The following is a 21,713-nucleotide window of genomic DNA, read 5'->3' on the forward strand; positions in this document are numbered from 1 at the left end:
GCAAAACCACTTATCCCCTTCAATCTAGAATTCGAGGGAGGTGGTGCAACCGTGAGGCCAGTGGAGGAGGGAGTTGGGGGCCCTGCTGTTCTATCATTTTTCTGGGGAGGATTCAGTTCTCAAGATAATTTGAATAAAATTTGTATCCATCTGGTTATTTTGCAAATTGAAATAATTAGGCACATTCTTGCCAAAGTCACTAATCCCTTTGAAACCCGTGCTTGACAAGTATATTTATTTTATGATTACTAAGAAAAAAACTGTTACTTGAAAATTGAGTGAATACCACGTCAAATAAGTGAATAAAATCTAAACAAAATAAAAAGTAATTGAACTATATGTGTCTATATGTGTTAAATTAAGGGTAATGAAGGCCTATTTGATTGGTAGAACTTCATCACATTTACATAACACGAACCCTTTTGTTCATTTATAAAAACTAAATAAAGAATCAAAGATGTGCCCGACTTGGGAATGTCTCGAAGGTGCTGCTTTCCTCGTTTTCTTCTAGAAAATTTCCAGTGGTCCGTTGCCTACTCGTCTGAAAGGCTTAAACCCTTCTAAAACCCTCGTAGTGAAAACCAGCAGAAAGTGACACAAGCAGCTCAAGCGTAAACCTACTTTTTCCTGCGCTCCGTCGCCGAACAAGGAAAATATGTCTTTAGTATTTTTTTCTTTCCTTCTTAGAACTTCTTCTGTCCTTCGTAGAACCCTTCATTCATCTGTCATTACTTCTTCACTCGCACACAGACAAGACCGATCTCTCTTCTATTCCCCTTACAGCTCTACTTGTTCTCCCTTTCAACAGAAGGTGTCCAAAACTCCTTCCAGGCCTGTTTCTATTTTCTTCTCTCGGTTCGCCACTTCTACTAAACAGGGTAGTGCCGATCAACGCCTTAAGCGAGTTCTTGAGGCAGAAATCAATCGCCTTCGAGAATCGGGTGATTTTGGAAAGGTAAGTTGTTCCATTTATTTACCTGTTTTGGGTTCCTCTAGAATCTCTGATATGTCATAATTGCATATTTGGTCCAAAACTCCTAGTTCGTTGGTACTCCTTGTCCTCAGCACTAGTGGACATTCAATTGTAGAGATGGTTACTACCATTTATGAGTCTTAACTTTCTTTTCAAAATCTCCTTCACGGAGTCTGGTGAATGAACTTTTTCTATGCTTTAACAATTCCACTTGAACATGTGAGTATGTTGCTTTGACACCATCCTTTGGCATTTTGTATTTTGTTTCAACGCCATCTATATTCTATTCCTTATAGGCAGGACCTATGAAGACTAAAACCTTTTCAAGAAGAAACTTGTAGGATTGTAAAGCCATTTCTGGTGTACGACTTGGCTTATCGAATGAGGTGTGTGATCTGAAATTTTACTAAGCGGTTTACTAGTTTCAGGGGAACAAATGACAATGTGTTTTATTAGCAAAAAATGTGAAGTTGCTATGTTTTATTTTCAAGCATGATGATAACGCTAAATTAATCATCCTATCCAGTCATGGCATTGGAATACATAAAACTGGATAGTCTGTGTGTTGTACGATATCTTTGAACCATTTTGTCTAGTCATCATATGAGAATTGAGAATGTGTTAACATTCAATATCATCATTCAAAACAAAAATCCAGGCTATGAATGTTTTGGTGTAAATTATTTGCCATGTAAAACTCCCAGCTATTAATGTCGTTATGGGTTTCTCTCTCTCTCTCTCTTTCTCTTTCTCACCGGTGGAGATTGGCTATAACCCTTTTTTGGTCATCATTTAACAACAAGCGTAATGATTCACGGATGTTGGAGCTCCTGAGTCAGCTAGATGAGCTCAGCTTAGTTGTAGCTATTATTTTGTGCCTCTTTAAGTATTTTATTTCTTCCAGGAGTGTACACCACCAGGCAGTTTCCCATTTGAGATAATCGATAATACTGGTGACCAGACAATCACTTTAAATCGAGACTTTGCTGGTGAAAACATTGAAATTGAGGTGCCATTGCCAACTTTTGAAGATGAAGAAGAAGAAGAAGAAGGTAGTGGTGATGATGGATCTCAGGATGAGGAGAAAGAGTGTGTGGAGCAGACGAAAGTTCCTCTCATTGTCAAGGTTTCTAAGGGAGAAGATCCACATTTGCTATTTTGCTGCACTGGCTATCAGGATGATCTTACCATTGATGAGCTGCTAATAAAGCGTCAGGAGGCTTCATCTACTAGGATCCCGTATGAGGGGCCTAAGTTCTTGTGAGTTTCAGTTTTTTATTCTTCAATTTTCTTTGTTTAATTTCTCCAAAAAAAAAAAAAAAAATCTTTAGGTACTTGTGAGTTCCTTAAGATGGCACAGAAAGACCAGTCTTAAGGTGTTATCCTGATCGTGTTTTATATGATAACAGAACATAAAATTGGCTAATATATTATAACAGATCGAATAGGTTGAAAGAATACTATCAAAGATCATAGTGGATATGAAGAATTCGTGATGGAGAGAGGAAGTGCAAGGTTCTTGGCTAAAAGTTGCTTGTTCTTCCACCCTTATGATAGCAATCCTAATCCTGTTGTAAAAAGAAAAAAAAAAATCCTTTTCTCACTTCATCTGTAAGTAAATTTTACAAGCTAGAAAGACAGGATGAAGAAAGTGTGAATGGTTTAATGTTTGTCTAATGGAGGAATCAGGAATCACAGATGCTATCTGATCAATCCATGTTTTTTATAGACTTGAGTGCATATCATTTATATGTGATTTAGGCTGTGATTTTATAGTGGTTGCACAGATGAAGGAATATTTGTTGAAATAAAGAATGAAAGAATGCCATAAAACAATTATACCAAGATTAAAATTTGATTACAGTATAAAAAGAATGTAGAAAACCATCAGTAGTGAGATGCATTGGTTGTAGGAGAAATGATGAAAAAGGGAATGGATCAGTAGAAGGAAAAGCTAATCATGAAAATTTGATTTCTTTTGATCTTTGCTAAGTAAGAGAAAGAAACTAGGCCACTTCATGTGTTCATGAGTCAAGAAGGAACAATAACTTGAACATCATCCAATAAGCTCAATGCTCCATTATGTACATAACTTGGGATTATTGGTCATTACATACATACCCCTGAGATTTCACGGTTTACCTACCTACCTAAAAATATAGTTCAAGCTAAGCTTAAGCCCTTGATGTAACTTCTGTCCAATTCTGATGGTTAACTCTACCTATGCCATCAACGAAGTCAAATATACCGCTGTAGAAATGATTTATGATGGCCTTTTTTTTAAAAAAGAAATGATTTGTGACTGCTTTTAAAAAAATGATTTAAAAATTGTATATAATTGTATTTTTCATATCTTGATTTTCTGGTTGCATAAGTAGCCTTAATCCAGCCTTAGAATCTCTAGTAAAGAATATTCATATTCTTTTAAATTTGAATCCAGTGAAGACTTTAACATGTACATTGTATCACAGAACAAAGAACTCTGCCAGTACAGATCTCATAAAACAAGATATATGACTCTGTTTTTGTTCTTGTTTTTTGTTTTAGGGATTTAGATGAAGAGTTACATAAAGCTTTTTTCAAGTACTTGGATGAAAGAGGTATCAATGGGTCCTTGATTCATTTCTTGCGAGATTACTTGATGGAGAAGGATGAGAGAGAGTACTTGGCATGGTTGCACAATGTGAAGGATTTCATTGGGAAGTAATTTTTTTTTACTTTATTTCTGTTTATTTTTGTCAGGGCAAAAGTTTTGGTGTCTGTCATGAAACTTGTTTTCCTTGAACTGTGGCTTAAGGTTATTTATGTATCATATCTACGCAGAGTTTAAACTAGTTGTTAAACCATGGATAACTCTGGCAATACCAACCATCAGAAAACTTATTTCATATTTGAACCTTTTTCCTCAGGAAGATATTTTATTGCAATTTTGAAATGACCCAACAGTTAAACATTTGGTGTTCATTGGCATACTATAGTATTCAAAAATGGTTTTCCCATGGCTTTTGGACTTAGATGTGAGGTATATGTTTATTTGAGCAATTTTTTGTGGAAGGCAACCAGAGGTTGCAGCAATATGGATTGACATGAAGACAATGGATCTGGCATTTTGAGTCCAGCGAGTTCATGGGTGAGTTTGTTCCAATTTTGTCTTGGATTCTTGGTGACAATGTTGAATACTTATACGATGTTGTCACAATGAGCCGGGCTTCTCCTGCTGAAAAGTAGGCTTTTTGCAACACAATAATTTTACTTGATGAAGAGACAAGCACAAGTCAGACTACATGAACGCAGTGCTCTTTTTGAGACCATCTTGTAGATAACATAGAAGAAAATTTTCACGGATCCAGGGTGTGCTACAGGCGCTTTAACTGTGCAAATTCTATGATTCATCTTCATCCAATATGGGGGTGACCTGGGGATGGTAGTGCTTTGCGCCATTAAGGATGCCTGATGGATGTAGGAGCAGGAAGTGAGAGGCATCTAGTATAGTAAGTACATGGAGTTTGTGGCCTGTTATTGCACAGGGAATGTTAGGGTAATGTTGGATGTTCTGTACTCAGGTGAATCATGGCTCTGCATTACTGAATGGGCCTTGTCGTCTATTTCTTTATGATCTCTGAACTAGCTTCTGCTCATCGACTACAAAGTTAGAAAGAAAATAGAAAAATAGTGCAGAAGACACTGAACATGAACAGGCATGTGGAAAACCAGATGCGTCAGGGGTGGGCGTCTCTACCAGAAATGAAATAGTGAAATGAACATGCATGCGTAGTTTAATATGCTGTTTAAGATCTAGATAATGATTGAAGGTAGTAAGATTGAGAGAACTGTTTGTACCATTCACCTTTATTAATTTCAAGTATTATACGTTGAAAATAAAAATAGCTTCGCAAAAATGATTCTATTTGTATAGCATTAGTAGCAGATAGTTGGGAGTTTGCACTACCTACAACCAAGAGGATGCTTCAATATGGTATTTTCTACTCGTCAAATTTATGTCAATTGGTGGGGGGTACTAAAAGTGAATTGGCTGGTGGCACAGGTGAGTGGAAGTGTACTTCACTTCAGTTTTGCTTGCCTGGTCCGAGAAGCAAGAGGTGGTTGGTGAACTTAAGTCTAGGAAACTTAGCTCAAGGGAGGCTGATAGAGATCGTGATCTAAGCATTGTGCAAAAGTGGGATGTGCCCAAGATCATCTGTAAGAAATGAGCTAAACTCAGGAGTCTGTAAACTTAGTGCCACCCCTAGTTTTGAGAGATACAAGTCGAATTAAGGTGGGAATGTATGGAAACGGGTACCAGTTTGCCTCTGAATTCTGAAACGTATCATCATCAGATCGATCAGTCTCGTGAATGAGAAGCGAGATTCACAAAAAGAAAAAACCCTGTTAACGTGATTTGGCAACCTGCTTCGCTCCTTCCATGGGAAGGGAGGACGGCATGTCGTTATAGAACGTGACAACTTAACGCCTCACGCCACCACGTCGCACGTGTCGTTCTTTTTCCTCCACGTGACAGTCCCTCAGACCTTTCATTAAGGGACTCATCCCACCAACCCAAATTTCTCATTCTCGCTCAGTCCCGGTGCCGGAGGCCGATCCTCCGCTGCGGGTCTCTCGTCTACTCTGCTCTTTCCCGCCGTAATGGAAGTCAGTAACATAGACCCTCGGACCCCGGCGGAGGAGCCCGCCGTTTTCCGTCGAACGGAATACTCGATGTTTCATGCTATAGTCGCTCTTGCCGTCTGGCTCGGAACTATTCATTTTAACGTGGCTATGGTGTTAATGGCAGTCATTCTCCTACCTTTTCGCTTCGCATCGGCGTCGGTCCACTCTTTCCTTCTCTCCCGTTAATTCTTGTTTATTTTTTCCTCTCTTATTTCAACGTATATAAAATATTCGTATCATATTTCAGGGTCATTGGGTTGCTCTTGTGTTTCATGGTGATCCCTCTGGACCACAAGAGCAAATGGGGACAGAATCTGTCAAGGTTTGTGTGTTTTTCCCTCCCCCTCACTCTCTTCCTCATGTTTGTCGTTCCACATGGAGATGTGCAAGCTGCCGTAAGCTTTCATTTGCTGAACGAGTTGTTTATGAGAAATTTTAAATTCAGGTATATCTGTAAATATGCCTGTGCATATTTTCCAATCACTCTGCATGTCGAAGATATCAAGGCTTTTCATGCAGACCAAGCTTACGGTGAGCATTTCCTGACATTTTTATTGTTATAGTTATTTATTTGTTGCGATCCTTGTTTTTTCCTTTTCCGATTACCCTCAATTTGAATTAAAGAGCTTTAACCAGAACTCCAGCTGATTTTTATAGAAAAAAATACATATGTGGAAACTTATGCATTATAATACGCATTACGTCAGAAGAAAAGCTCCACTCCAATTGTGGGAAATTCGTCAAAACTCATCACACTAATGATGGGTTGTTCGTCTCTTTGGAAACATTTTGAATAAACGAAATGACTAATTTTTATTCTCACAGAAAGCCCTTCCATTAATAAAAATGCTGCCATAGGAAACAGAAAAGCATAGGTCATTCAGGAAATATGTTTCTTTATTCAAGGCTATCTCTGTATTCCATAGGGTGCAATGAGATTTCGTTTCTTCAATGTGATTCATCTCAAATATCCTTCGTATCTCATTTTCGTTGCCTCCATTCCTATGCGCTTTGAAACAATTTATATTCATGGGAAATGATGCACTCTTAAGGAGAAAAAAACAAAACAAAGAAAAAAAAACACTGTATAATATGAGCAGCAAGGTGAGCATCTATATGGATGTATATGAATGGGAGAAGACTTAACTCTATAACTCTTCTGTCTTTGGTAATTGATTTTTTCATCTTAATGATCATTAGGCGTTTGCAATTTAATGATAAATCCTTTCTTTATTCATGACATCATGTCCTTCATGCAGTTTTTGGTTTTGAACCACATTCTGTTTTCCCTATTGGTGTTGTGGCCCTTGCCAACTTTACTGGGTTCATGCCTCTACCAAAGATCAAGGTCCTTGCTAGCAGTGTTGTAAGTATTCTTCTTCACCAATAAAACGTTTGAATATCTTTACGAGAGCATGTGCACAGATTCTTGCATAACTTTGATCAGGCTTTCTACACACCACTGTTGAGGCAAATATGGACGTGGTTAGGAATTATACCAGCAACAAGAAAGAACTTTACTTCTCACCTGGTTGCCGGTTACAGTTGCATCATCGTGCCTGGTGGAGCTCGGGAGATAGTTCACATGGAGCATGGCTCTGAGGTTTGTTTCTTTACTTCGAGGGATAAGCTCCTCTTGAATGGAAGCTCTACTTGAGTAGCCTATTGCATTGGTCCGGAAAACTGGAGCTGTATTGAATCAGTTCTATCCAATTATATCAACTTAACTGTCTAATTTCTAAACTTAGGCTACAATCCTTACTTCATTTCAGAGGTGAAGTCAGACAAGTAGGATATTGTTTTCCTGCATGATTTTTTAAAAAACATTTATTTATGTTTGATTGCAAGGGAAGGGGCCTTTTTATTGGTATCAGAGCCTGCGTGATTTTGAAACACTGCACTTTAATTATGAGATTTTCTCTTGTGGAGCTTCCACTTCAATAGGTCCTATATTTCACCTGTTTGCCGGTCTCAGTTTTACGGTCCTATACCTTTTTATCTTTTTTGGTGTGCTCTGACAAAACTCGTATGAGTTTCTGCTATGCTTGTTGGGCATTTAACCCAGAGGTGAAACACGGATTTCTTATTCGTCAAACCATGGTAGAACCAAGATCACTTGAAATTCACTAAGCAGCTCCTATGTATGACCTAACCTACCCAAATTTTTCAAGGAAAAGGAGTTTCCCATAAACTCCGTCCTCTCTTATTTTGACTCTTGCTCAAGCTACAAGTCCACCAACCGCAGAATATGTTATTGAAGAAGAGAATAGTTACTTAGACCGGTAGAATTATTACCACCAGCGTAGCACTTAATTTATATGTATTCTTCTTAGTTGGTGGATTTTTCAAAGGATGTCCTTTTGACCTGTTCTAGGTTGCCTTCCTCAAAACAAGAAAGGGATTTGTGCGCATTGCTATGGAGACAGGCCGAGCTCTGGTTCCTGTGTTCAGCTTTGGTCAGGTACGACTACAGAGATGAGAAAGAATCGAAAAGTTTCAGCATAAGAATGTGAAAGTTAGAACCATGTGGTTCTTCAAAGTAAGACAGTGGCAGATGTACAGATCCAGATTTTGATCCCAGCTGGCATACTTAATTGAAATTACTGTAATTATCAGTATGATGCTGCATTAATGTATGCACATAAACTATGTCTGTCAAATTGATGTATCTGGAAGACTCACTGTCTACAGGTGACTGTAGTTTTCGTTCTCTTTGAGATCCCACTGTTTGCTGATAGATGCTAATATTATGGTGACAAAGTTCTTTTATGTGGAACAGAGTTATGTTTACAGGTGGTGGAAGCCTAGGGGCAGTGGGAAAGTGTGTTTATACATTTCTCGAATTATCAAGTTCACACCAATCCTCTTCTGGGGAATGTTTGGGTACATTCAATTTTCTCTCATATTTTTTTGTTTCATTATTTGAAGTCAGGTATCACTTTGGAAATGATTCTGTTGCTTTCCTTGTTTATCTTTGTAGGTCACCCTTACCCTACAGGCAACCTGTGCATGTTGTGGTGGGAAGGCCAATTGAAGTTAGAAAGAACCCTCAACCAACAGCAGAAGAGGTACAGATTCATCAATTTCTTCTACTGGAAATGTTGTAATCTGCTCAAAATTAGCAGGGTCAGAGCAGGGAGGGATGTTCAAAACCAATGTGATTGACCCCCCTCTCTCCCTCTGCTGCCACAAACTAGACTTTCATATCATGTTAATAAATTTGAAGAAGAGAAAGAGCTGCTGATCTTATTATGATGCTTCATGGGCAAGTACTGATTGGCTTTGCTTAGGTTGCCGAGTTACATGAGCAGTTCGTAGCTACTCTCCAAGAGCTCTTTGAAAAGCATAAAGGCAGGGTGGGTTATGCTGATCTACAACTACGGATTCTTTGATGGGTCAAGTTACCACCTCTGCTTCTGGCCGAAATCAATAATGGAGGCCGGTCAGTAGAAGAACTCAAGGGGTTTTAACGCAATAAAACCTTAAAATATTGCATGTACTGTGTGCATCTGTGCAGAAATGAAATCATCTTGAGGCATGCTTTTTGTAACATGAAAACACTCTTCTTTCTTTTCGACTTGGGACTTTTGAATTTTCACTGTATTGAGATTCCCCCACTCTTCAACATCCATTTTAAAAGTAGGCCCCAACATGTCTCCAGGGTAATGTCTTGTATCAAAGAAGGTCCTGATAATTGAAAACCTGCATATGTCCTTTATATGTTATTTCAATGCTTACTTGCCCTTCCCCTGGACATGTCATTTCAATGCTTTATTTACCCAAACGCATGGGCCTACTAGTGCACCCGAAGGAATTCATTCCCTTTCACTCACTCATTCGATGCCATCTCCCTCTCTCTCGACCTCCTCTACATCCCAACCCTTTAATCTCTTTCATCTCTCGCTCTCTGTCATTTCGTTGTCTAGCCGTACTGCTTCTTCTTGTAGTCTGAACCCTCTCACCGAACTCTCTAGCCATCTCAACTCCTCTCTTTCTTCCCCTCCTCGCCGTTTGAACCCTCTTCCCCCTTTCAGTTCAGTTCATTATTAAGCATCCTCTTCCCCCTTTCAGTTGTTCATTATTAAGCATCCTCTTCCCCCTTTCAGTTCAGTTCATTATTAAGCATTTTTTAAAATAAATTATTTTATCGTAGCTTTAAAGTATTAACCTAAATATCCTCTATCAAAGTCTTTTTATTTTTTATTTTTTATAATTAATTAAATTAGTATTTTTATTTTACTTCATAATTATATTAATAATTTATACTTATTAATAAAACACCATATTTATTTATTTATTATTAGTAATACTATATTAAATTACTAATTTAAGACTGATAATGAAAATATTGTTAAAGTAAGAATTTGATCAAGTATTTAAACATTATAAAAATAAATATTTTTGTTTGAGTATTCTATACTTTATAATTAGTTAAATTAAAAATTTAATTTTAACTCATAATTATTGTATTAATTTATACTAAATTACAATTTATTTTAACTTATTAATAAATTACCCTACTTAATTATTTATTATGTTAATATATTTAATATTAAATTTAATTATTTATTATAAAAATAGCCATATTTATTCAGGTATATTATAAAACAGTAACTCATTTCCCCTAAATTTCCCCTTTTTGGGCACCGATTTGCTTCTACCACCTGTTCCCATTAAGTGCCGATTGGGGCAGATCGATTGAAATTAATAAAGATGGAAAGTGACGGACCAAATCGACCCCTCCACCTCTCCGTCCCTTGGTCTAATATTAAACCAAATTTCCTTTTACTGCCTTCTAATCCTTTTATAGCTTTAGTGGTTGAAAACACATTTGAAGTGTAAATTTGGACAATATTAGTCCTTTTTATAATTCACATCAATCAATCAATCAATCAATCAATCAATCAATCACTGTCATATTTGAAACTTAAAATTTGAAGGGTTAATTTTGTTAGAGTTCTGCATGAAACCTTTGAAGAAGCAGATAATTGAATTTCCAGATGGAACGTGGACTGATCAGAGACAGCATAAACTTTTACTGTTTCTCTTTTTAGGTGGATCGGAAAGCACAGCCATCAAAGGCTATTCAAAATAACGCACTTTTTACACTCTTTTACCCTTTTTCTCTTTTTGTCAGTTTCTGGCTTTCAGTACGTATCGGTATCATCGTGCCACAGATTAGGATCTTCTCTAACAGAGTAGGTGGCTACTCGGAATAGTCCAATATGGATTACTGCGTACACGAAACCCTTGTTCTTAAATTCGACTTCGGCAACTCCGTCCATTCCAGATCTAGATGGAATTCGGTAGAGAAAGTTGCAGAAGACTTTTATCTTTATTTGTCTGTCTGTATTTTTCTCTTCCTCCGAATCGTGGGGCGGTTTCGTCTACGCCTTGCTGAACGATTTCATCAAGTAATACTAAGAAACTAATTTGGTTTTTATTTATTGAGGTCTCTTCGTTCTCGTGACTTTGATTGAAGCGATTAATTAAGAGCAGACTCTGCGATTTTTTCCCTTAATCCCACTCGTCAACTGTCAATTCGCGCGAGACGCATGAGGTGTACAACTCAGAGTATAGCCGTCAGATTTGGGGACTCAACGCTAGAGATTGAGCTGCTCGATGGCGGGCGGGCGCCTCGTCGCCTATTGCCTAGAGTCTTCCCTTCGTTCCTCTGTTCTCGGTCGGGTTCTTTCGATCTACTTACGATTATCAGATCGCCACGATTACAACGCGTGCAAATAGTATCGTCTCGAATAAATCGGAAAGCCTACAAAAATAAAATCAGATTACGACTAGCGAGTAAGGAACTTCCCTGCTTTGTCGCTGGTGTCTTCCCTCTTCCGATGGAGAACGCTCATGGAAGCCGCGGCGAGCCTGTCTCCAAATGCACAGTTCCGTCGGACATGACGGTTTTCCGGGCGACGGACTATTCCGTTGTCAAATCCTACGTTGCGCTCGCCATTTGGTTGGCCGGGATCCACTTGGTGGTGCTGTTGGTTTTAACCGCGCTGTACTTGTTTCCGTCGCCTCCTTCTTTTGCGTCCGTATTTCAAAACTCGCTTTGTTTACTTCCTCCTGGTGAAATCTTTCGTTTTTTCTCTCGTTACTTTCACTCTTGGTAATTCGTGTTTTCTTTCATTTGTTCTGGTGAATTGCAGATTATTGAGCTTCCTAACTTTCTTAATGCTGATCCCGAGGAATGACAAGAATAAACTCGGGCAAAGATTGTCAAGGTGACAGTACTGATTTTGCTTTATCTATTCTTCTTGTCTACCCTCCTTCCGCTGCTGGTATTATTGTCTTTTGAACTGACGTTTGTCGTCATTAATTTAAAATTCAGGTTTATATGTAAATATGCTTGTGGGTATTTTCCATTGAACCTTCATGTGGAGGATATAAAGGCCTTTGATCCAAACCAAGCTTATGGTAAGAATTTTTTGTAAATTTTGCTCATATTTATTATATTTCTTAGAGTTAACGGTCCCCATTCTTTTATCTCGGGTTCCTTTTGTCTGATTATTGGAGTCCATCCAAACTGCATCTAAGTAGGCATAATGAATAGTCTGGTCTTTGCATGAAATCGTGTAATTTGTTTCCCCGGTGAGATAACATAATCCACTTCTTAGCACCTATCACAATGCTCGTAAGTCTGTCATCCTATGTTGGTTATCTTTCATCTTGAAACTTTGGCCATCGGATTTCTCAAGGTAGATTAGCTGGATAGGCTGCAGTCATTCATGTGGCAGATGTTACAGTATTACTTGATGTATCAGAAATGAAGTAAGTCAGAAACAAGAAACATGGAATCAGACCTTACTTGTCAATTGTTTCCAAGTTGGCGGACCTAACACTGATTATAGTAGGTGAAGTTTTACCAGAAATTCGATGGAGTATGTCTTTGATACAGAATGATGGCCAGAATATACTCCCAAGAGACTCTGGTTTTTAATCTTTGAGAATGAGAGAAAAAATGACTGGACTTGGTGTATGAGATGAATGTTGGATGAATGAAGTGATTTGCGGGTATGAGATGAATGTTGGATGAATGAAGTGGTTTGCGGGTTAAGTGAAAATCACCTGGGTCCTTTCTCTTTTAGAGATATAAAAGACTTGTATATGTCCAAGAATTATAGTTCTAAAGAAGCATTAGTCTATTTATAGAAAGTTTGTGTTATTTAATTAGTTGATAGAAGTTGGAATGTCTGTTGGTTTTCTATTCTATGTTGGTTTCTAAAATTAAAGTATTACATTAGGAAGTCAAAGTATATTAGCTTTAGAAGACATATTATCTTTTCTTTCTGAGTACTTTAGTATTCTTTATTAGACTAAAATTTTAACTAATGAATAGGCGCTGCTGGTTATCTAAAAACCAGTCAAACCACTTTCTTTTTCTTTTCTCTCATTTTCTTCTCTCATTTTCTTCTCTCTCTTTCTTTTTTCTCTTTATCTTTTTACAGTTCATAAGGTTTTTTTATTTCATTTTATGTTAATTTCGTTTCCTTATCTTAGTTGACCTTTATTTCTACTTTAGATGCGTATGACACTAATCTATAACTGTTGCAGTTTTTGGCTATGAACCGCATTCAGTTCTACCAATTGGGGTAGTTGCTCTTGCTAACTTTACTGGTTTCATGCCTTTGCCAAAGATCAAGGTCCTAGCAAGCAGTGCTGTAAGCTTTCTCATCTAGGACCTTTTTTTGAAGAAGCTCATCTAGGACTTTATTAGTTAAAGAGAAAAAAGTAAATTTTGCGCTTAATGAATAATCTAATGATCAGGTGTTCTATACACCCTTCATAAGGCAAGTGTGGACGTGGCTAGGGCTTGTACCTGCAACTAAAAAGAATTTCGTTTCATACCTAGCAGCTGGATATAGTTGTATAATTGTTCCAGGTGGTGTCCGCGAGATGGTATACATGCAGCATGATTCTGAGGTCTGGGTTCCATGTCTTTCTTGTTATTTTTTTTTTAAATTTGAATGTTTGCTTTCTGAGAACAATGTGACAGTGACTTGTTTCCTGTGTAGTGTTAAATTTATGCTTGTAAGTGATTGAAGAGATTTTTTCTGGAAAAAGGTGGTCTAAAAACTCTATTGTGCTCTGCTAAGCCTTAAGGAAATTATAAGCTCCTCTATAGCAGACGAACTAAACAGGACACTGTTCCATCTGTTTGAATCTTCTGCTCCACCTTACTTGAGATTAACTGAAGTACATTTTTTACTCAAATTGAATAGAAGCCAGCTGACATATGCTTGACTCACTATAAATGGCAGAAAATGTGGCACTTCCACATGTTTGAACCTCTTTATAGAATATTCTATTCTATGAATTGAGCTCTTTGTTAATCATTGTTTGTTTTTACCTAGTGTAGTGACTCTGGTTGTGAAGAAGTAACTGCTGCTTTATAGTTAACTACAGTTTTCTGATGAAATCTAATACTTCACCTTCAGTTAAAAAAGAAAAACGATCTAAAGTTCAAACTTATTGTTGATGAGCTTAAAGGTGGGTTGTGTAAATTATGATATAATTTTTTTCAAAATGAGAAACATCTATGACTAAGAGGTATGGCATTAACCTTTTATAAGCACACACACACACACACAATCTCTCTCTCTCTCTCTCTCTCTCTCTCTTTTTCATTCCTTTTTTTTATAAGCTTTCCAACTATTCTCCTAATGCAGTTTGCCTTTCAGTGATTTTCTTGTTGGCTAGAAAAATGATAACCCAAAATGTGTCCCAATTTTTTTTCATATCTGACACATCGGTTTGTTTCTGTAGGTTGCCTTCCTTGAAGCAAGAAAAGGATTTGTTCGGATTGCAATGGAGAAGGGCTGCCCTCTGGTGCCTGTTTTTTGTTTTGGTCAGGTAATATTGGTTCTCAAAGATGTGCAAACTCAAATGCAGATACTCCTTTTGATGGTAAAATAGTAAAAATATTGTGAGGAACCTGCTGAATTGATCTGAGGGTTTCAAGGATAGCATTTCTAGCTGAAAAATGTGAAGAACAAAAACAAAATCCTTACTGAACCTTGCTTTCTTCCATTCAGAGCCTCAATGTAATATCATAGTCTCCATTGTTTTAAGAGCAAAAAAGCCTATAGTTTCAATACAATTGCTCACTGTCTCGCTTTGCCATTGTTATAATGGACAGGCTCATGTCTATAGGTGGTGGAAACCTAGTGGGAAATTGGTTGCCGCCATTGCCAGAGTAGTGAAGTTCACTCCTATTATCTTTTGGGGAAGATTTTGGTACATTCACCGGCCTCATTTTAGTCCTCTTATTTTATTCAAGGGCATGATCAGATGATCAAAAGCCTTTATATGAAGTTTATAGTGAGAGCTGAAGGCTCTGCAATCTTATTTTCAAGAATTAAAGTTTCTGACAGTTGCTTCTCTGTGTAGCTTGCCTATTCCATATCAACACCCTCTCCATGTTGTGGTAGGGAGACCCATTGATGTCAAGAAAAACCCATTACCTACTGTGGAAGAGGTATGGAAGTTCTTGTTCAAGTTTTGTCTTCATATTCGAGTCAGATCTATTATACGACTTTGAAGACTTCATAGCCAGTGGGAATTACTAATGCTGTAATGCCAATAACACATATTGCCAGGTTGCTGAAGTTCACAGGAAATTCGTTGTAGCTCTGCAAGAGATCTTTGAGAAGCACAAGGGTAGAGTTGGCTACGATAACCTCCAGCTTACAATTCTTTGACACCCTTGCTGTAACACTGCGAATGTTGTTAATCAATATCTGTATAGGTAATTTATAGTATTGGTTTCATCTTAATTAATTTGATGGGATGAGACCTGGTTTATCTATTTTGTTCTGCCTAGTCTCAGCTTGTGAAAAATCCCAAAAGAAACAAAGTACCGTGTCTTTTGTAAGTATCCCAAAAGAAGCACTTCTCGAGTTGATAAAATAAATAACTGAATATTCATTATATTTTCCACCGCCACGTTCGTATCGGTTTCTCATTCAGTCCCGCGAGCGTATGCGCGCGAATTTGCAATATATTGGTAAGTTCGTTACTGTAAGCTTAATAACGGGAAAGCCAGCAACGTCAGCTCGAACTGGTCATATCCAGTCCCATGGCAGGGACTGATTCTCAGAGGCAACTCTTTACCTTAATCCGCGATTTTGCTAATGAAAAATCATTTGGAGGTCTGTATTCTCTATCTTTTCCTTGTTCTGTTTCTTTGCTGATTTTCTGTTTCACGTCCTTCTCTGTTCCCCTGCGAATCTCTTTCTCGTTTCTCCAATGTTATCTAGAGCGTAGAGTGTCAAACCTAAAGAAACGATTTTTGGAGCTCCAGCCGGTCTTAGACGCTGCAAATGAAGAGCTGGAGAGAGTGAAACGATCGAAAGAAATTAGCGAACAGGAGCTCAGAGGATCAGAGGTTGAGCTGGCTCTAATTGAAGCCTCGATCCAAGCACAAGAGGTGATCACAACATCAGTCCTTTGTTCAAATTGTTCCCTCCATTTGATTCCCCCGTCTCTACTGAAATGTTTGTTTGCACCTTGCAGAGTAGAATTTCCTTGCTGCAAAAAGAGATATCAAAGTTCGGCACAGAATTGTCGTATCTAAAGGTCTTCCATTTTGTCTTCTGTGGCGGAATTCTATGTTTCATTTTTTTTAACGAGTGGACTAATTACATCTGAACTTCGATCTATGTGGTTTTGTACAAATCGCTGTGAAGAAAGAAAGAGCTGTTTCAAGGTACGAATTCTGGAAATTTATTGACGTAAGCCTTCTTTAGCGTCGGATAGACCGTGTCGCCGTTTAGTTTAATCGATTCATTTTTTCTTATCTTGATTATGCTTAGCTATTCTCCATTTCCGTTCAGAGTTGTCGCTTACCACTTTTTCTTTTTCATTATTGATTACCCATGGATATTAGGTGTTTTTCATGCCGTTAAAGTTTCAACTACCATTTGTGTTACTATAGTCTTTGGAATGATCCTGCATTACTACTTTTTAAGAACATATTACTTTTTATCTATTTGTTTCATATTTTAGAAAGATGAATACCTGGGAGAAATTTCTGCGGCAATGTCCTTTACATTGGTAATCTAAGTTTCTAGTCTTATTGCCAATGCAGGGATGATTTTATTAGCAAAATGTATGAGGTCAACAAGGAGATAAGGTATGTATTCTCTTTTTCTCTCTCTCTCTCTCTCTCTCTCTCTCTCTCTCTCTCTCTCTCTCTCACACACACACACACACACACACACACATTAATAATGAAACTTTTTTCAAAAAAAAAAAAAAAAAAAAACTCAAAGCTTGTGATGACAGTCGGAACTCTTGAGAGATGAAGCTTTTTAGCTGCTTTCATTTGTTTATTCAATACTTTGCAAGCTGAAATTTCATACTCAACATTTCCTTGCTAGTTTGAGCAGCATGGAAAGTGCTCTCAGCTGAAGGGAGGCAGAGTTTGCAGTCAATCTTATGATGGAAGTAGAAAATAAATGACTAATTCTGTACTTACATCTTGTACAACATTCAATCCTTTCATCACTGGACAACTTTTCCACTATTCAATTCGCTGTGAACTTCTCACGTTATTGTAGTGATGTTTGTGAAATTGATGCTACCGAGATCAGTTCATCCTGTTTAGAATTTCCATTGTTCTGCCCTCTATATGTAACAAACTGAACATGGGAGCCATCCTTTCTGTCCTACAACGCAAGGGAGAAATCAGTCAACAGAAAGGTTCTGTTATCCTGATGAATCATGAATGGCTCAGGATAAAACAAAATCCAGCATTTAACTGGAAAAACTCTAGAGCAACTCAATTAAGTAAATAGGAACACTGCAGGTATTTGTAAATGTAAAAAGTTCAGTAGAGGAGGCAAGTTATGTGAACCATATGGGGGGTTCACCTCTTGTTTTTGAACCTTTTGAGAACTGCTACACATTTTTAACTGATTCGTTTCATGGGCATGACTTTCTCTAATGCTTTTTGCTGACACTTATGGTCTCTCAATTTCTATTATAACACAGGAACTTCCATGAAAAGAAGACGGAGGTTTTCCATAATGCAAAACTAGGTATGATTTATCAAAATGGTCACAAGCAAATTAAAATTCTCCCCTTTGCTCACAGAAATTGTGCGATTTTCTTAGCGCATCTTCCAATTTTGCAGAAAATCCTTGAGTTTTGGTTCCATCTGTTTTAGGATCGAGTCTCACACACTGTTGTAATATATCTATTATTAGCTTGGACTGTCATTACTAATGCAATTATAGAAATCTAATCTATAAAATGAGCCAAACCTTTTTCTTCTTATCTACGATCACACAAATTCTCTGGAAAAGGATTCATATGGTTGTCTAATTCTCTGGAAAGAATTCATTAAGTTGTCTACTGGTTGACCTCATGGTTTCTGCTTCTACTAATGGTGCTTATGCTGAGTTTGCTTCTAAAATGCATACATAGCTAAGTTGTAAAGCAGTTGGGAATTTGTTGATCTCAATGCATCAGCAAAGGGATGATGATAAATAACTTGAAACCTTTAATGTGCTATGGTAGTCAAACAGGCTAATGTCTTTCCCTACCTATCTAAAAAACTCAGAGAAAGAAAAAAATCCAGTGCAACAAAGTGTATATTGAGCCACTAAATAGGATTTTTTTTTATAAAAAAACTAGGAGTCAGTGCAATGAAAAACAAAACGACAAGCTTTAAAGAATGGCCCCACACTTACTAATTACTTGGAATAAAATCTATTTGTGTTGGAAATTCAAATTAGGCTACCAAAGATAGTTCAAATACTTATCTTGTTGTTGGACATCTTTATTTGTTTAAATTCAAGAAAGGCCTGTCAAAGTCCTAGGCAAGAGTACTTCCCGGGAGGTCACCAATCCTAGAATTACTCTCGCCCAGGCTCGCTTAACTACGAAGTTATGAGTCAAATACCTAGCCAATACAACCTGAAAAGACTAGCCGTTTAAGGAGCGGAAAGCCAAGTATCTAACTCAGACCACAAACTCTAACAAGAGTGGACGGAACCACTCTGACACCCACCCCGCCCATTCTGGATCTGCTTCTCACGGGATACGAAGGCGGGCTGTGGCATGCCTAGCTCTGATACCATGTTAAAGTCCTAGGCAAGAGTACTTCCCAGGAGGTCACCCATCCTAGAATTACTCTTGCCCAGGCTCGCTTAACTACGAAGTTCTAAGTCCGATACATAGCCAATACAACCCGAAAAAATTAGCCGTTTAAGTGCGGAAAGCCAAGTATCTAACTCAAACCACAAACTCTAACAAGAGTGGACTGAACTACTCTGACACCTACCCTGCCCATTCTGGAGCTGTTTCTCACGGGATACGAACGCGGGCCGTGGCGTGCCTAGCTCTGATACCATGTCAAAGTCCTAGGCAAGAATACTTCCCAGGAGGTCACCCATCCTAGAATTACTCTCGCCCAGGCTCACTTAACTACGAAGTTCTGAGTCAGATACCTAGCCAATATAACCCGAAAAAGACTAGCCGTTTAAGGGGCGGAAAACCAAGTATCTAACTCAGACCACAAACTCTAACAAGAGTGGACGGAACCACTCTGACAAGGCCTTCATAATGCATAATGTTCTTTTCACCTTTAGCAGCCTAAATTGAAGTTGATTCCCATGTTATATGAGCAGATGTCTTTCCCAAGTGATAAGTGTCAGGTTATCTCATGAACTGCTCAAAATAGAATCCGTTGAGACCTGATTCATCTTATTTTGACAAGCTTGAAACCAATTTGATATTATTGATCCCTCTTTTGGATTCCAATCCCTCCTTTTTGTGTTATCCAAGTAATAAATGTCAGGCTGTCTCATGGATCACTGAGAACAAGTAGTTGATATCTGATTTCATCTTATTTTAACAGATTGAAGAAACAAACAATCTCTTTTCTTAGTCTTGATCCCTCTTTCTGAATGCAATGCTTCACAGATATCCATGTGTACTTATAAATAACTTAGGGCCTTGATGACCATACTGCAGCAGTTGTTATCCATGTCAAAACCTTGTTGTGACACACCTTATTGATATTTTGTCATTGTATTCACTAAAAGAACATTTTTCTCATCTTCTTTAAATCATAGTTTTGCTCTTACCAGAACCTTTAATGCAGCACCTGTCCAATCCTTCGTACTTCCTTACCACTCTCCTGAATATTTTCATTTTGATGAAGTACTAAATCATCTCATACATCCAGAAATGTTTTAAAAACAATGGTGGATTTTCTTTGCTTCCTGACATGTTAACAGATCATAAATATCTTCCTTCCCTTTCTAAAGGTAATTTGGGAGTCCAGTATAATAATATGCTGCATATTAGTTTACAATAATTAGAATGGTCTACATCATCTAGCTTAATTTGTTATTCTCCACGCTTTCATCTTGTTAATAGTCAATTTTGTTTGCTTCTTAAAGTAGTTGAGGGGAAGGATAGCAGTTGCATGTCTATGGGAGATGGTTTGGAAGTTGTTGAAGATGGGCTTGCTTTCATCAGAGGTAAAATAAGCAATAAGGAACAGGAATGTAGAGAAGACGAAAATATTCGTAAAGAGGTAACATTCAGTCTCTTACCATTATTAATTAGTCCTTGTATTCCTGGTTCCACCCTAAATAACAATTATAATAGTAAACACAAATCCTCTTCATCTTTTAGGTGGGTTTTTAGTTTAGCTGAGGTCTAATATGTTGCATGGCTAAATTAGCAAATCATCTCCACAGACATGACTTTGCGAATATTAATATGACAATGTATTATTTCACTGTATCATTCATCTGCCAAAATCTTTGCGTGCATGTGTACGTCTCTCATTTAGTATTAATAATAGTTTATCAACTAAATCCTCATATAAAACAGTGCATAGTTGTGTCCCTCTCCATTTCTGTACATTGATGAAATATAAGCAGCATGTAGATTCATCATGTCCAAGATACAGCATAGATTCAGGTACTAAGTTGCAAGATTCATCGTGGTTATAAGAACAATATATTCAAGGTAGTGAACAACCCATTAATCATCTGTTTAGTTACTGAGTTTTATATTAATAAATGTTTTACAGGATCATTGTACCGTTCAGTACTTTCATGAGTACCATTCAGAAATCTGTTCCTATTATTTGATGATGGTTTAGCTGATTACAGCTGTGGCAATGAGCTATTCCAACTTGACTTCTATGTCATGTTTCAATTTATGGATGGACTTTGCTTTTAAGTAGGTCAACAGTGGCTTCTAAGTTATAGTTTGTATGAGATTTTGTATGAAAAACTAAAAAACTGTTTCAGAGGTTTCCACTTTTGGCAAGTTGGTTTATTCACATCATGTTATAATATTCTGCATGATTAGATTAAGACCTTGTGAATTGCCGATTCATCCAGCACATGTAACTTGCGATCATTCCCATGGTTGCCTCTCCAATAGTGATATTCATTCACATCCCAATTTGACCATGAAAAACTGTCTACAGATCCTTTACGAGCTGGCCAGTCTTGAAAAAAGGGTGCCTCTCATGGAGGCAATCGTGAAAGAATCGAAGGAGTTGCAAGACTTGTCTAGATATCCTTTTTTCGTCAATCAAAGGTCATATGAATTGTATCTCTGTAGTAACACTGTAGACTCGACTGCACTTTTCTATCTTTAACCGTGAACAAGCAGACTGCTGAATCAGAGCAGTTATATGCATCACACGTTGAGGAGTTGAGGAGAAAGTATAAGTGTCCAAGCTGCCAAGTCGACAATATGGGAGACTTGGCAGGAATTCTTACAGCTGAGGATGCTTAGGTAATATCATGGAATTTTATATTCTGGAGGGAAAGAACCAATCTTATGCCAACATATTATTTGATCCGGCACAACAAACTCAAAAGAGAAGATCTGCCTGGTTCTATTCTGATTGACAATCGATGATTTGATTCCTGAAGTGGGTGAAAGAATGATTGATCAGTTTGTTCGTCTAGATGAGAAAGCTTTGTAGATTCATTTCGTAATGTCATATAAAACCGCTGGAGTTGGTCTGTTGTTTCTGTGGTTGTTGGAATGGGTAGTGGACGGTTTCTTCTTAGTGTTACTT

The 21,713-nt window shown here is 37.7% G+C and overlaps 4 protein-coding genes across 9 annotated transcripts; all 4 read left to right on the plus strand.

The window, feature by feature from the left end:
* Positions 1-500: 500 nt before the first annotated feature.
* Positions 501-3,976, plus strand: LOC137950773 (uncharacterized protein At2g39795, mitochondrial-like). Its single transcript, XM_068797391.1, has 3 exons — positions 501-955; positions 1,878-2,233; positions 3,521-3,976. The coding sequence occupies exons 1-3, from the start codon at positions 656-658 to the stop codon at positions 3,678-3,680; spliced, it is 816 nt and encodes a 271-aa protein (XP_068653492.1). The 5' UTR covers positions 501-655; the 3' UTR covers positions 3,681-3,976.
* A 1,582-nt stretch (positions 3,977-5,558) lies between these two features.
* Positions 5,559-9,359, plus strand: LOC137949786 (diacylglycerol O-acyltransferase 2D-like). Its single transcript, XM_068795972.1, has 9 exons — positions 5,559-5,796; positions 5,889-5,963; positions 6,087-6,172; positions 6,901-7,007; positions 7,089-7,244; positions 8,016-8,102; positions 8,421-8,524; positions 8,622-8,709; positions 8,932-9,359. Exons 1-9 carry the CDS (start codon positions 5,618-5,620, stop codon positions 9,031-9,033), a joined length of 984 nt encoding a protein of 327 aa, XP_068652073.1. The 5' UTR covers positions 5,559-5,617; the 3' UTR covers positions 9,034-9,359.
* Positions 9,360-11,373: 2,014 nt separating this feature from the next.
* LOC137950137 (diacylglycerol O-acyltransferase 2D-like) lies at positions 11,374-15,448 on the plus strand. Of its 2 annotated transcripts, none has more exons than XM_068796520.1 (9): positions 11,374-11,654; positions 11,803-11,877; positions 11,985-12,070; positions 13,208-13,314; positions 13,421-13,576; positions 14,420-14,506; positions 14,793-14,890; positions 15,044-15,131; positions 15,253-15,448. In XM_068796520.1, exons 1-9 carry the CDS (start codon positions 11,488-11,490, stop codon positions 15,352-15,354), a joined length of 966 nt encoding a protein of 321 aa, XP_068652621.1. In that variant the 5' UTR covers positions 11,374-11,487; the 3' UTR covers positions 15,355-15,448. The 2 variants fall into 2 exon arrangements, with proteins under 2 accessions (XP_068652621.1, XP_068652620.1); XM_068796519.1 differs by having other exon boundaries at positions 11,375-11,684.
* Positions 15,449-15,547: 99 nt separating this feature from the next.
* Positions 15,548-21,704, plus strand: LOC137950138 (uncharacterized). 5 transcript variants are annotated; one of them, XM_068796521.1, is made up of 9 exons: positions 15,548-15,804; positions 15,913-16,082; positions 16,169-16,231; positions 16,342-16,361; positions 16,743-16,787; positions 17,648-17,694; positions 20,065-20,201; positions 21,111-21,199; positions 21,295-21,704. In XM_068796521.1, exons 1-9 carry the CDS (start codon positions 15,732-15,734, stop codon positions 21,422-21,424), a joined length of 774 nt encoding a protein of 257 aa, XP_068652622.1. In that variant the 5' UTR covers positions 15,548-15,731; the 3' UTR covers positions 21,425-21,704. The 5 variants fall into 5 exon arrangements, with proteins under 5 accessions (XP_068652622.1, XP_068652623.1, XP_068652624.1 ...); XM_068796522.1 differs by having other exon boundaries at positions 20,068-20,201; XM_068796524.1 differs by having other exon boundaries at positions 15,709-15,804; positions 15,957-16,082.
* Positions 21,705-21,713: the final 9 nt, after the last annotated feature.

The sequence above is a fragment of the Aristolochia californica genome, unplaced genomic scaffold (assembly GCF_029961685.1).
Source record: "Aristolochia californica isolate CCGP_79_NKW_82.1479 unplaced genomic scaffold, dmAriCali1.0.hap1 SCAF_14, whole genome shotgun sequence".
Lineage (NCBI taxonomy): Eukaryota > Viridiplantae > Streptophyta > Magnoliopsida > Piperales > Aristolochiaceae > Aristolochia > Aristolochia californica.